Source organism: Berghia stephanieae, chromosome 1 (genome assembly GCF_034508935.2).
Source record: "Berghia stephanieae isolate SIO BIC M18660-M18661 chromosome 1, UCSD_Bste_1.3, whole genome shotgun sequence".
Taxonomy (NCBI): Eukaryota; Metazoa; Mollusca; class Gastropoda; order Nudibranchia; family Aeolidiidae; genus Berghia; species Berghia stephanieae.
In genome coordinates this window covers 59,336,933-59,349,593 of record NC_088360.1, presented here as the reverse complement: position 1 = coordinate 59,349,593, position 12,661 = coordinate 59,336,933, and the positions used below count along the sequence as shown (strand labels likewise).

General features: G+C 37.6%; 1 protein-coding gene across 18 annotated transcripts in view; it reads right to left on the bottom strand.

Moving 5' to 3' along the window:
• The window catches only part of LOC144978422 (solute carrier family 4 member 11-like), a 45,025-nt gene extending 33,164 nt beyond the window's left edge, over nt 1–11,861 (bottom strand). Inside the window, exons 1-4 of one of the 18 annotated variants that reach the window (XM_078924496.1) lie at nt 10,404–10,733; nt 10,062–10,198; nt 7,321–7,694; nt 1,296–1,333 (exon numbers count right to left, since the gene is read on the bottom strand). In XM_078924496.1, the coding sequence (XP_078780622.1) occupies nt 1,296–1,333; nt 7,321–7,570 (288 nt within the window). In that variant the 5' untranslated portion in view covers nt 7,571–7,694; nt 10,062–10,198; nt 10,404–10,733. Of the gene's footprint in view, nt 1–1,295; nt 1,334–7,320; nt 7,695–9,596; nt 9,699–10,061; nt 10,836–11,780 lie in introns of those variants that run through there. The other 17 variants (XM_078924569.1, XM_078924513.1, XM_078924532.1 and 14 more) reach the window with 17 other exon arrangements.
• Nucleotides 11,862–12,661: the final 800 nt, after the last annotated feature.

The window sequence follows — 12,661 nt, the reverse complement described above, 5'->3', positions numbered from 1 at the left end:
TGTCGTTTTATTAAAGAACACAGTATGTGTATGTGCTATTTGGTTAACATTGCACATAGTACTGTGTTTTTAAAAACAACGGCAGCATTGATGATATTGTTATGGACAGTCATTTGAGTTGGTTTAAATGTCTTTTCTTTCCAGCAATGAGACCATAACACTTTTGAGTTATCAGGCCTGTAATTAAGTACACGTTGGTGTATGTGCAATACTCGCTAAATTCTAGCACGGACTCGGGAGAAGCCAAAAAAGCGTACCGATACCCGATTCCCATGGGAGGTAACCACTTATTATATATAGATAAATTGGGCCACCCAGCTCCAGCGTGCTGTATTGCAGAGTGTCATGGAATACTGCGTGCTGGAAACCAGCGCGTACTGTAGTCCTTCAGTGCCAATAGGCCCATGGAGCCGGAGTTTATCCCGGTTTCTGTAGCGTGAAACGGACAACAGCAATTTGCTCGCTATCATTTTGACTGGACACTAGTCTATCGCAAAGTACTTTCCGCCAGATCTAACAGACCCAATCACTGCTGGGTGGACAGGGGGTCAGAAAAAATATCTCGAATGCACCCGGGATTGATCTCGAAGCGAGTGCATTACCAATTGAGCTATCGAGACCCCCAGCGAGTTCTGTACCAATTAAATATAAGATAATATAATATAATATATAATATATATATATATATATATATATATATATATATATATATATATATATATATATATATATATATATATAAATGACAGATCTGCGTATCTTTTTATTGACCCTAACTCATTTAACATTTGCAAACAATTGCATAACATGACCCATGCCGATAATTTACATTACCATCATTATTGTTGTACTTTCATCATTAAAACAAAAAAACAACGTAATGATTACCATTGTCAAGATCATTATAGAAATGCAGGCATGATAATCAATGCATTGCGTAAACCGTGTCATTCGATAACACTGAAAATAACAAATAAAGCGGGTTTACCTCATAGATAAAGATCTGAAAAAAAAAGTCTGTATGAAACAATGCCAGAAAAAGAAAGAAACAAAAAGAAAAAAAAAACATCCAAAAAAAAAAAAAAAAAAAAGAAAAACAGTCTTCCTCGACCGGTTCTGACTGGTAATCAGGAGTTATGAGGTTCGATCCCCAGTCGAGGAAAACTGATTTTTTGGGATGGTTTTTTTTTCTTGTATTTTTCTATCTTGCTTTGTCTAGCACTGTTTCATAAAACTTTTTCAGATCTTTATTTTACACCAGTACCTGCTCCCTAGTATCTCAATTTGATTCTTACCTCATAGCGTACGTAAAATAAACTGTCAGCATCCTCCTCTACAGAATTTTCATGGTCGTAGGATTGAGGAAAACAGGAAATGGAGGCAGGGGGGTGGTGGTGGTGGGGAGGGGTGGTAGATAAGAAAAAGAGACAATGAAACTGTTCAAATTATGGATAAAGAACACAACTACTACTACTTTACCACTAAAGATGAAAAATAAATAAATAACGCACATGTATATAGAGCATTTCTATTGAATCATTATGACTGGATAGCGCTATAACACTTCAATTATCTCACTGACAGGTTGTATCGAACAGTTTTTCGAATTTATACATCACTCGCTGCCTGCTAAGCACAATTTTGTACTAGCACTATAATAAATACCCTTAACCACCACCAGGTAGGTGTCAGTCCAAGCTAATTAGGGTTTGGCGTATAATAAAGTGATTTATTTGTGGGTATAGCCTTGGGTTAGAGGTTTACGATTCTTATTATCAATCACTGACCATGTTCAAAATCGCTTGACTTGTCACATAACAAGATTTTGCATCTCTCGATAATATACTTGGTAGTATTGTTGCTGCAGTTGCTGACTCTGACACGCTCCGATTGCGGTAATGAGCTGTTTGTTTTGTTTTGAAGGATTTTTACGACGCTTGCATCACATTTAGGTCATACCAGCGCCGGTAAAAAGGAAGAAAATGGGATAGTAAAAAGTTCAAGAATTACAATTAAAGCATCCAAGAATAAGGAAGACAAAGGAGAATTAGTTCAAATAGGGAACAGATGTTGATTCCGAGAGTACACTATCAGTGTACTTAGTTTGAGATCACTAAATGCCTCATCCAGACACAAGCACAGGTCACCCATCAACTATAATCTGATCAAGCCCAGTTTCTTTTGTTAGCTGAAAATAAAAACGAATGTACATATACCTATATGCATCTAATTTGTTATGTTAATCAATAAATCAACAGAGGACAACAGTGTGACCTGAATATACTGGTTCCACTATCATTGAAAATATCAACATAGTCCTCCGGAGGACTGGAATAAATACATTGTGCAACTGATCTTCTGATTTCTAGCCTAAATAATTGCTGGCCGTCAATACAGATCATCCATCCACACACTTTTACGGCTCGTAATCATAAAAGTCTACCTACATTGTGCTATTAAAACAGTATGATTCAATATGCAAAAGTAAGCGTACATGTACAAAGCTGAAGTACGTGTAATTTTCCTTGCTGTCTTTGTGTTGTTTTTTTTTTCTCTCTCCTCTTTCCTTTTTTTTTTTTTAAAAAAAAAAGGGGGGGGGGGGGGGTCAAATTTAATTCATTTGAAAATGACAATGGATAAGAAAAAGACAATGAATTTGGAACAATGGTAATGCATTTCATTATCTCCTGATGGAATACCAGCATCATGCATCTCAACCATTGGTTTCTGATAGTAGTGATAGCTCCTGACAAACTAGGCAAGATTAAAATGCAGTTTGTAAATAAACGCAAGAGTAAAAGTGATTTTTTTTCCAGAATAAAACGTGTTCTTGTATACTATTGTCGTTATGCTTTCAAGCATTACGCTATGTTTCTTCCCTATAGGATAGTAGATTGCGTAATAAACGCACATCGCACCCGACTTCTTTAACAATATTAAATTTTCCTGTATTTTGAGCTGTCGATTTTCATGCCTCTCTTTTGCAGATTTGATAAATGTATTAAAAAGTTTATCAATTTCGATAGATTTTAATACACTTCATGCTGCGCCTACTTTTATTTGCTTTTTACACTGTAGTCGACATTTTTAAGTGTGACACAATGTTATAGCTCTATGACACGTTAAACTCTGGCCTATATTGACGCTCATTGTAGAATTCAAGCACATCCATCAACAGATTATCAATTAGCAAACAAACTTGTGATATTTACGTGTTTAGAAATCACATAATACATGGAAATGTTTGTTGACAGATAAACAAAATCAATGACAGCGAATCAGCCGTGTCACGATGTATCAAGACACGGGATGATTGACTTCTCCCCCCCCCCCCCCCCCCCCCCCCCCTAGTTCTGCGTAGTTTATTAGTTTGTAATCAAGTATCTAATCACTTTAATTTGTCACAGCGGTGGAAGCCTGCCGTTATATAGGGCTCTCATTTTCTGCTCACAACAATGGGGAGCAGAAGTCGTGACGTCACATCTTCCTCTGTTCCAGTTCAAAACTCCTTGGAAATGTGCAACTTACACTGAATAAATTACATATCGACTCATAAGGTGGCATAGCATGGCTATTTCGTTGCATGATGTATAGGCATATTCTTGTGATTACGCAACGGAAAGATGAATGATCATTATTGACGACCATCATTTATTTAGGCTAGAAAAAAAAAAAAAAAGATGCCATCACTCTGCAACCAGAAGTTGCAGTGTATTTAACCAATCCTCAACACGGGAGATGGGGGGGGGGGGGGTAACTAATTTCACGAAAATCGACATTATAATATTGTTTACATGGTACGATTGTCTCTTGTCCACCAGATGGAGCTGTCAATTTTTATTAAATTTTTCAAAAAGAAAACAAAATATTTCGCTCATTTCAAATACATTTTACGGCCAATCCGATACATCTAGTAAAATCTGGCGTGGCGGACGCCACTCGCTCCATTTTTACAAAATTGGAGGCACACACATTGGGACTTAACACGTTAACTGCCATTCTCTAGGAAGACAGGTAATTTGGCCAGAAAACTCGTCCATCGAAGATTTAAATGACCCTCGCGAGGTCCCAGGTTTGAGAGTTTTTGCCAAGATGAGGGTCATTAAAATCGATCGACATTTGAAGGCTGAGTTTTGTGGGCCAAGTGTTTTAGTACATGTCTTTCCAAAGTCCGGCAGTTAACTGGTGTAAGAAGCTTATTATATAAAGGACTATAAGTATCATCATCATCATTTGATACCGCTTTCCACTGTCCGCCCAGTAACAATTGGGCAAGCTGGGTAAAGAGTCTAATTATAATGATTTAATGAATTACTGACATCTTGTTTATATGACTGCAAGAAATTATATAATATGATGAGCCTTTTATAAACTAACTATCGATTATATCGCACTTCCATTGATTTGGATATTAAGCTTAACATTTTGTTAAGTAAGTAAATTCATTTTTTATTGAACCAAAAGTAGGAGTGTGTGAATATGCGTGAATGTGCTGTGTTGAATTTGTGTCAGCCTGCCATTTTGCTTTTAAGACAACATAAACAATGGCGGAGAGGTACAGATGATACACGCATGTGTAAAAGTACTGAACACTTGTTTGAGTGAATTCATTTGAGTTTCTAAAAACAAAATTGGACAAAAGTTATGTAAAACATATGAGCAAGATCTTTAATATAAGCGAGCCAAATTTCATCAGTACACATACATAATCCCTAAAAGTAACGACGACCCAAAGAGTTGCTCTGCCTCGGAAATAAAGGGAAAAATTTAATTTGACGCAACAGAGTCAGTATTCGTATGGCCACGCGATTTCCAATCATTGCTCGGACAAGTCTGCCCATAGAGTTTATCAAGAGGTTCATGCCATTTGCTGTGACGCATTCCATTCTGCTTCAACAATGTTCCAAATCTCGAAATTACTCCTTGCTTGTTTCTTGTAGTTGTTTTGAGATTGGGGTCTGGATTTACAGCTGGCCGCTCAAGCACAGTATAATTTTTTTATTGACTCAAATAAGCACAATGTTCTCCACAAAGCTATATTTTTTAAAGAAAGGATATAAAACAACTCTGAATAAGAAAAATGTTTGCATCGTACCGAATGTGATGATTTTCCTACTATTGGTAAAAGGAGCGGGTTACATGAGGTGGATCGTGGTCAGAGAACAGATGTGTGACAATGATCCAAAGATCATACGATACGATAATAATATGTCCACATATTTGAGCACTCGACCTAGATGTTAATGAGAGCCTGATTACAGAGACGCCGACTGTATATTTTGGCTCACGGGAATTTCAATGTCGAAAGAGGAATTTCCGCACATGAGAAAAGTGAATTGGAATGGTATTTGGCATTGTATTTACATATTGTATAGTTCTAAATAGATAACTGATTAGAATTATATTATGATATATAAACACATTGCCAAATACAATCCCAAAGTTTCCTTATTTTAAATGAAGTAAAGCTCCAAAACCTAATGGTAGTGATTGTAGTGCTGGTGATAGTGAGGATGATGATGATGTGATAGTGGTTGTTGTAGTGGTAGTGATGATGATGTGGTGGTGGTGGTGGTGGTTGTAGTAGTAGTGGGAGTCATGATGATGTGGTGGTGGTGGTTGTAGTAGTAGTCGTGATGATGAGTGGTGGTGGTGGTTGTTGTAGTAGTAGTAGTAGTGGTTGTGATGATGATGTGGTGGTGGTTGTAGTAGTAGTGATGATGATGTGGTGGTGGTTGTAGTAGTAGTGGTAGTGATGATGATGTGGTGGTGGTGGTTGTAGTATTATTGGTAGTGATGATGATATGGTGGTGGTTGTAGTAGTGGTAGTGATGATAATGTGGTGGTAGTGATTGTAGTAGTATTAGTATTGGCAGTGATGACGATGTGGTGGTGGTTGTAGTAAGAGTGGTAGTGATGATGAGTGGTGCTGGTGGTTGTAGCTGTGGTTGTAGTAGTGGTAGTAATGATTAAGTGGTGGTGGTGATGGTTTAGCAGTAGTGGTAGTGATAATGATATGGTGGTGGTGGTTGTAGTAGTAGTGGCAGTAATGATGATGCGGTGGTTGTGGTTGTAGTAGTGGTAGCGATGATGATGTGATGGTGGTTGTAGTAGTAGTGGTAGTGATGATGATGTGGTGATGGTGGTTGCAGTAGCAATGGTAGTGATGATGGTTGTAGTAGTAGTGATGATGTGGTGGTTGGAGGGGGGGGAGGGTATCCTTGGAACAAATTGACCTCACCGGAATTTGACGGAAGTTGCCCGGAATCCGGATTTTTTTTTGTTCCAGACCGGAGTTTTGGCATCACTGCTGATTATAATAATTATCCTCTGACGGATCGTTAGAGTGCTAATACGCATAAAACAAAACAGAAAGTACGTATTGAGTTGTATGAAATGGAAATTGGTTTAATGAGGCCTGCTGAAAACCAATGGAAATAATTTCAATTTTTAAGTATCAAAGAGACAAACTAGGGAACGTAAGAGTAAGGTCTGGATAAAAGTGTTTGAAACAGTCAGACATGCTACCTTTAGAGATGTATTGGTAGCACGTCTGACCGGTAATCATGAGGTTTGAGGTTCGATTCCCAGTTGAAGCAGGCTGGTTTTTTGGAATGGCTTTTTTCATAGGTAGCTTTCTTTCTGCTTTGTCCTGCACTGATTCAAACACACTGTTTTCAGATTTAATATTTAAGAAGCGCATTACAAGAGATTCAACATGTTCAATGCGCTCAAAACAGATTTCCCGACAGGACACATGGAACAAAATTTCCATTTGATAGAATATAAGTAGCCTGTTTAACGTTCCCCCCCCCCCCCCCCTTGCATTCGTAAAAATTCCAATCGCAGTCTTTAGCCTGGTACTCATTCACACCAGAGTCAAGTATAGCAATGTGCGTAAAGTGCCTTGCCCAGAGTCACAAAGCTGGAACCATAGTTTTTTTTACATTGTCATCCAACTTGTCGATGACAAAGCTCAGCATCGCTTAACGTTGTTATGCATCGCCGAGCCAACGACGCTACGTGACTGGAGCGCCTAATGTGCGATTTCCACTCCATAAGATGGTAGTTTGTCCCCCCCCCCCCCCCCCACATGCCTTTCAGGTGACTAAATAAAGCAAAGCGCGTTTAGCATGCGAAGTTCCAGGTTTGACAGTTTTTGCCAAGATGAGGGTTATTCAAATTGATCGATATTTGAAGACGAGTTTTCTGACCAAAGTTTTAAGTCCGAGTTTTTCCACAGTACTACAGTTAAATGGTTAATAAAACAACAAATTAGGTTAGGATAAGTTAATAACAATAATATTGTGTGGTACAAACCTTGTGCCAGGGAGACGTTGAGGTTGACGACGTATTTGCTGTTCTCATCAAACACAACATCGATATCGTCATCATCCTGTGTACTCGTCTTATCATCGCCATTGCAGTCTTTGGGCAAAAGGTTGAACTTGACTCCAATACTGTCGTTGTTGTTATCATTGCTATGATTGTTGCTATCACCATTACAATCATCATCACCGTCACCACCAGCACCACTATCAGCACTACCATTAAGATCGGTGTTTGCCATTGTTCGTATCTTCGCTAGCACAAAAATGTCAATGTAAAAGTCTATATAAGAATATTAAGTGATATGATAAAGGCTCACACGTACTGCTGTGTATAATAGAAATCAGCAATCCATTTGATGTAGGCTTTAGAAAGTAATAGACAGCATTATCAGCACAGTAAATATCGATATATTTATCAATACAGGTAGTAATAATGATGACGGTGTGTTTCGCATCAACACACGTGGTAAGCACGTGGTTCTGAGTTGTAATACACTACACAGTCCTAAAATTACAATGACAAGTCACCTTTTATCATTTTGGCCAAAAACATTGACACACATACACATAAAATTAGAGAGAGAGAGAGAGAGAGAGAGAGAGAGAAAGGGAGAAGAGAGAGAGAGAGAGAGAGAGAGAGAGAGAGAGAGAGAGAGAGAGAGAGAGAGAGAGAGAGAGAGAGAGAGAGAGGCTCATTAGCGTTTTCTGCCAAAAATAAAATAAAATATTTTGTCATTGTGCGGCAGGTCAGGGGGACTGGAATGAATGACTCCCGCTGTGCAAATAAATCCGTTGAGATGTCATGAAATGCCTCACGTAGAGATTTCAACTAGACATTGATAATTTCAGTATTGATAATTTGTGATCCATCACCTCAAAACGGTATTATGAATTAGTATGAATCGGCTCAGTAAAGAAAACGTAAAATTAAAATGCGGACCTGCCCACTAGTAATTTATAGGAGATAAAAATTGTAGTCGCAATAGTTAACTTTAATAACCAGCAATTTACTCTCACAGGTATATAATAACACTTCAAAATAATTTAAATTATGCAGTCTGGCGTCAACTTTCGTTTTCATTAAGGTTTGATAACTTAGAAATGCTCACGAAGTTCTGAAATTGGAGCCAAAACTTAGAACGAACTTTTTGTAATTGTAGCAGGTCTGAAAATGATAAGTAATACGAACTGTTGAGATTCTTTTAATTTGTTTATGTAATGGATGAAAGCATATTTTCCCCCCATCAAAACGAAATGAAATTCCCCCCAAGATTACATACGTTCAATGTGCAGTCTCTGGACATTGAACTCTGAAATATTTCTCTGTCATTGATCTGGTTTTTTAAAACTTAGGTATTTATGTTTTTTTGTGTGTTTTTTGTTGTTGGTCGAAGAAGGGTTTTGAGCCCGAAACGTTCCCTGTTTGGTATTTTGTACTACTTTTTTTTGACGATGTTATCTTCATCTTTGTTTATTACTGTTTTTTACATCATTAACAAACAACGTAGTCCTGGTTTGTTGTCGGTATGAACCCGGCGTTGAAAATCGACTTCAAAGCTTCTTATAACGACACAATTTTAGGAGATAAAGATAAAGGGAGTAAATCTGACTCATGAATGAACAACACAAAACAAACGACGTTTCGGCCCTTGGTCTTTATCAAGTAAACACAGAATACATATATATATATTTATATTAGATTGTCATAATAATATAGGCGAAAATTTGTAAATGTGTGTGTGCGTGTGTGCAATGGAAGAGAAAGAGAGAGAGAGAGAGAGAGAGAGAGAGAGAGAGAGAGAGAGAGAGAGAGAGAGAGAGAGAGAGAGATGAAAAAGTATATATATATATATTTATATATATATATATATATATATATATATATATATATATATATATATTACAAGAATAAGGTAGGGGGACGGGGGAGGATTACAACACAATTTTAGGACAGCTTTCATTGAGAAGCGTGAATGTAGTTCCCTTAACAAGCTTATTGCCATACTCTAGAAAGACACGTGGCCTATTGGAAACTTTGGCCAGGAAACACGTCCTTCAAATATCAATCGGTTTAAATGACCCTCATTTTGGCAAAAACTCTCAAACCTGGGACCTCGCGAGGTTTTGCCAAGACGAGAGTCATTTAACTCAATCGATATATGAAGGGCGAGTTTTCTGTCAAAATGTTAAATAAATACGTGTCTTTTCAGATTACGACAATGAACTGGTGAAAACTCTAAATCACATGAATTAAGTACTTGTTACCAATTAGAGGTTGAACTCATTTAATTCATCATTTTCTGGGTCATACCGACACAACATCAGATATTGACGTGGTAGATCATAATAACATATTAACATTGTTGTCTGGGGAATAGTAAAATCAAGTTTTATTCCAATACGATTTAATATCAAAACCACTCAATAACAAATAAACGCGGTAATCAATGTTACTATGACTATGTACTGCTGAACCCCCCCCCCCCCCTAAAAAAGACAAAACAGGAAAAAAAAAAAAGAAAAAAAAAACAAAACAACAAGCAAACCCTGTAAATTAATAACCCAATAAAGCTATCTGAGTCTGAGAAACAAAGAACAAGTGGTAAAAACAAATGAACAAATCGTCAAAAAAACAAAACAACAAATCCATAAAATGGTCAGATGTTCAATTTAGCCATCAAGTACATGATAATACCGCACAGATCTCGTCGACAAGTCCTGAATACTTACAATGATACACGTTAATAGAATAATGCCAGGAATGAATATCACAATTAAAATCAGACACAATCTGTGACTACGTAATCCTATCCATCAGAAATGGGAAAGAAGAAAAAACTCTTTCACAAGAACAGCTGAAAATAGATCTATGGGTTTGTTGGAAGAAAGAGAAATAGAATTAAAACACAGAATAACAGTATCAGTGACAGTTGTAATGTAAGAGTTAAACATCGTCAAACTTAAATCTAATATTGATTTTGAAACCACAGAAACTCAATTAGAAATTAATTTTTTTTTAAACAAAAAACTTTCAAAATGAAAACGGGAGAAAAAAAAATCTCTTAAACTCACCACTTCCGACTGACCAACGAAGAAAACAGCTGTTGAAACAATGAAAGCAAAGAAAGGGAAGAAGAAAATATTCAAGTAATTCGCCCACTCACAGAAATATCAATAATGATCTAACTAAGAGTCCAACATGAACATTAAACAGGTTTCAAAATCACTCACAATGAGGCCCACTATCTACTTATTCAATGAAAATCGAATGAAATCATAAGCTAGTTGTGAAATCACTAGTCCAAGTGTGAAAAAGTACCCTTGAAGAAAAAAAGAAAGCACGCACACTGTCACTGAGTTGATATGAGGCGTATGAGCACACTCAGCACACTCGCTTACACTGACTGTCTCACGCTAGTTCGAAAGAATAAATGCATGAGCGAATACTAAGCAACCCACACTGCTGTTACACGTTCGACGTTCACCACAGAGGGACAGAACACTGCACGCTGAGCACTGAACACTTGGCGCGCACACACACCGGTCGCCGTGTTGGTGGACTTCGACCTAATTTACCTTGTTCAGGAGTTCGATGTCAACTTTGATCATCTTGTGGAAACTAAAGCAAACCCACTTGACTGATCTTTTTTTTCTTCACATTTTACCCATTTATAAGGTCGCTATAACGCCTTACGCCTAAATGACGGTCAATGCGCACACGTTTCAATTCAATTATGCTCTCCAGTCGTGCCTAGCAAGTCAATTACAAAACACACTATTCTACAATCATGCAAAAATAATATAAGTGACTTTAACATGTTGAATCTGACACGACAGAACGCTGTAAACCCACTTACACCATCATCACCACAAAAGAAAAAAAATGTGATGTCAACCCAAATTTGAGGAGCGGTCGTTTTTTTAATTTTTTAATTTTTGTTTGTTTGTTTGTTTTTTGTTGTTGCACAAACGCCGAAACAATCAGCCCTTCAATAGACTTTATAACACATTCATCGTATTGAAATCACCAGCGATAAATCATGTCAGGAAGTCTAAACTTTATTTTGCCCCAACTCTTACGAGTGGAGTCTTACGTGCTGCGGGGTCTTTGTGTACTTTTGTGTTTAATAAGCTTAATACAAACACCGATAATTGACAGATAGTCTGTCAAATAAATCCTTCATTGACGCAGAGCTCCCGTAACATCCAAAATACTCAACGATAGCAAATTATTGACACGCAATACAAAATAAAACACGTTGGTGTGTTGTCCACATTATAAAACTATATTATGTCTTGTTACAAAAGCTTTTCTATGACACGACAATTGCTGTGTTTTGATGGTGTTTTCTTGATGAGTATTCCCTGACATGGGGAAAATCACACACACACACACACACACACACACACACACACACACACACATACATAGAGATTTAATTATCTTACTTCCTTTTGCGGTTTTGTGTATGGGAGCGTCCGTTCCATTGAAATCTTCACGTGCTCATGAACTCCATGAAAGACAGCGAATCCTATGTCTCTGAACCATTGTCTACTGATAGTATATTATAAGAAGTCACTGCTCTGAACCATAGCACAGATATCCATGCTCTGAACCATAGCACAGATATCCATGCTCTGAATCAACTGTCAACCTACCCGACAAAACTCACAAATATCAAAACTAACTAATGATTATTGATGTAATTTGATTCCAATCTTTTCGCGCGGTAGTAATAAACTGACTCATCTACCTCTTTCTCATTGTGTGGGTGCGCGTGTATGTGTGTGCATGGGTGTATGTATTTGTGTGTGTGTTAGGGGATGAGTAAGTGGAGATATGGGTCTCTTGTTATTTGATATTTAATTTATTGTAACTTGAATTGAATTTCCATGACGTCTCCACTTTCGCAATGCAATATAATTTGCAAAGCCGGCTGACGGTTCTAAGTACCTATTTAATTTACGTATAATTAAACCTTTTGGAAGCGTCAATATGTTTTGGTTTTGTTTTGTTTTGCTGGAAGATAGCAAATCAATTCACACAACTTCTATTTACAGTGTTGTCGTTTCAACGAGTCCAATCGGAGTTCATCCCGATTATTTATTTTTTTTTGGGGGGGGGGGGGGGGGGGGGGGGGGGGGTGGTGGTTAAGTGGATATTTATAATTGTCTGGTATCCTTTGGTGTCTATTATAAGCTGCTTTTTACCAGATTCAACAAACACACACACACACACACACACACACACACACGCACACATACGCACATGCACATTAATTTGAAGCCTTTGGGTAACTCATTTTTAAGGGGGGTTGGGGGGGGGGGGG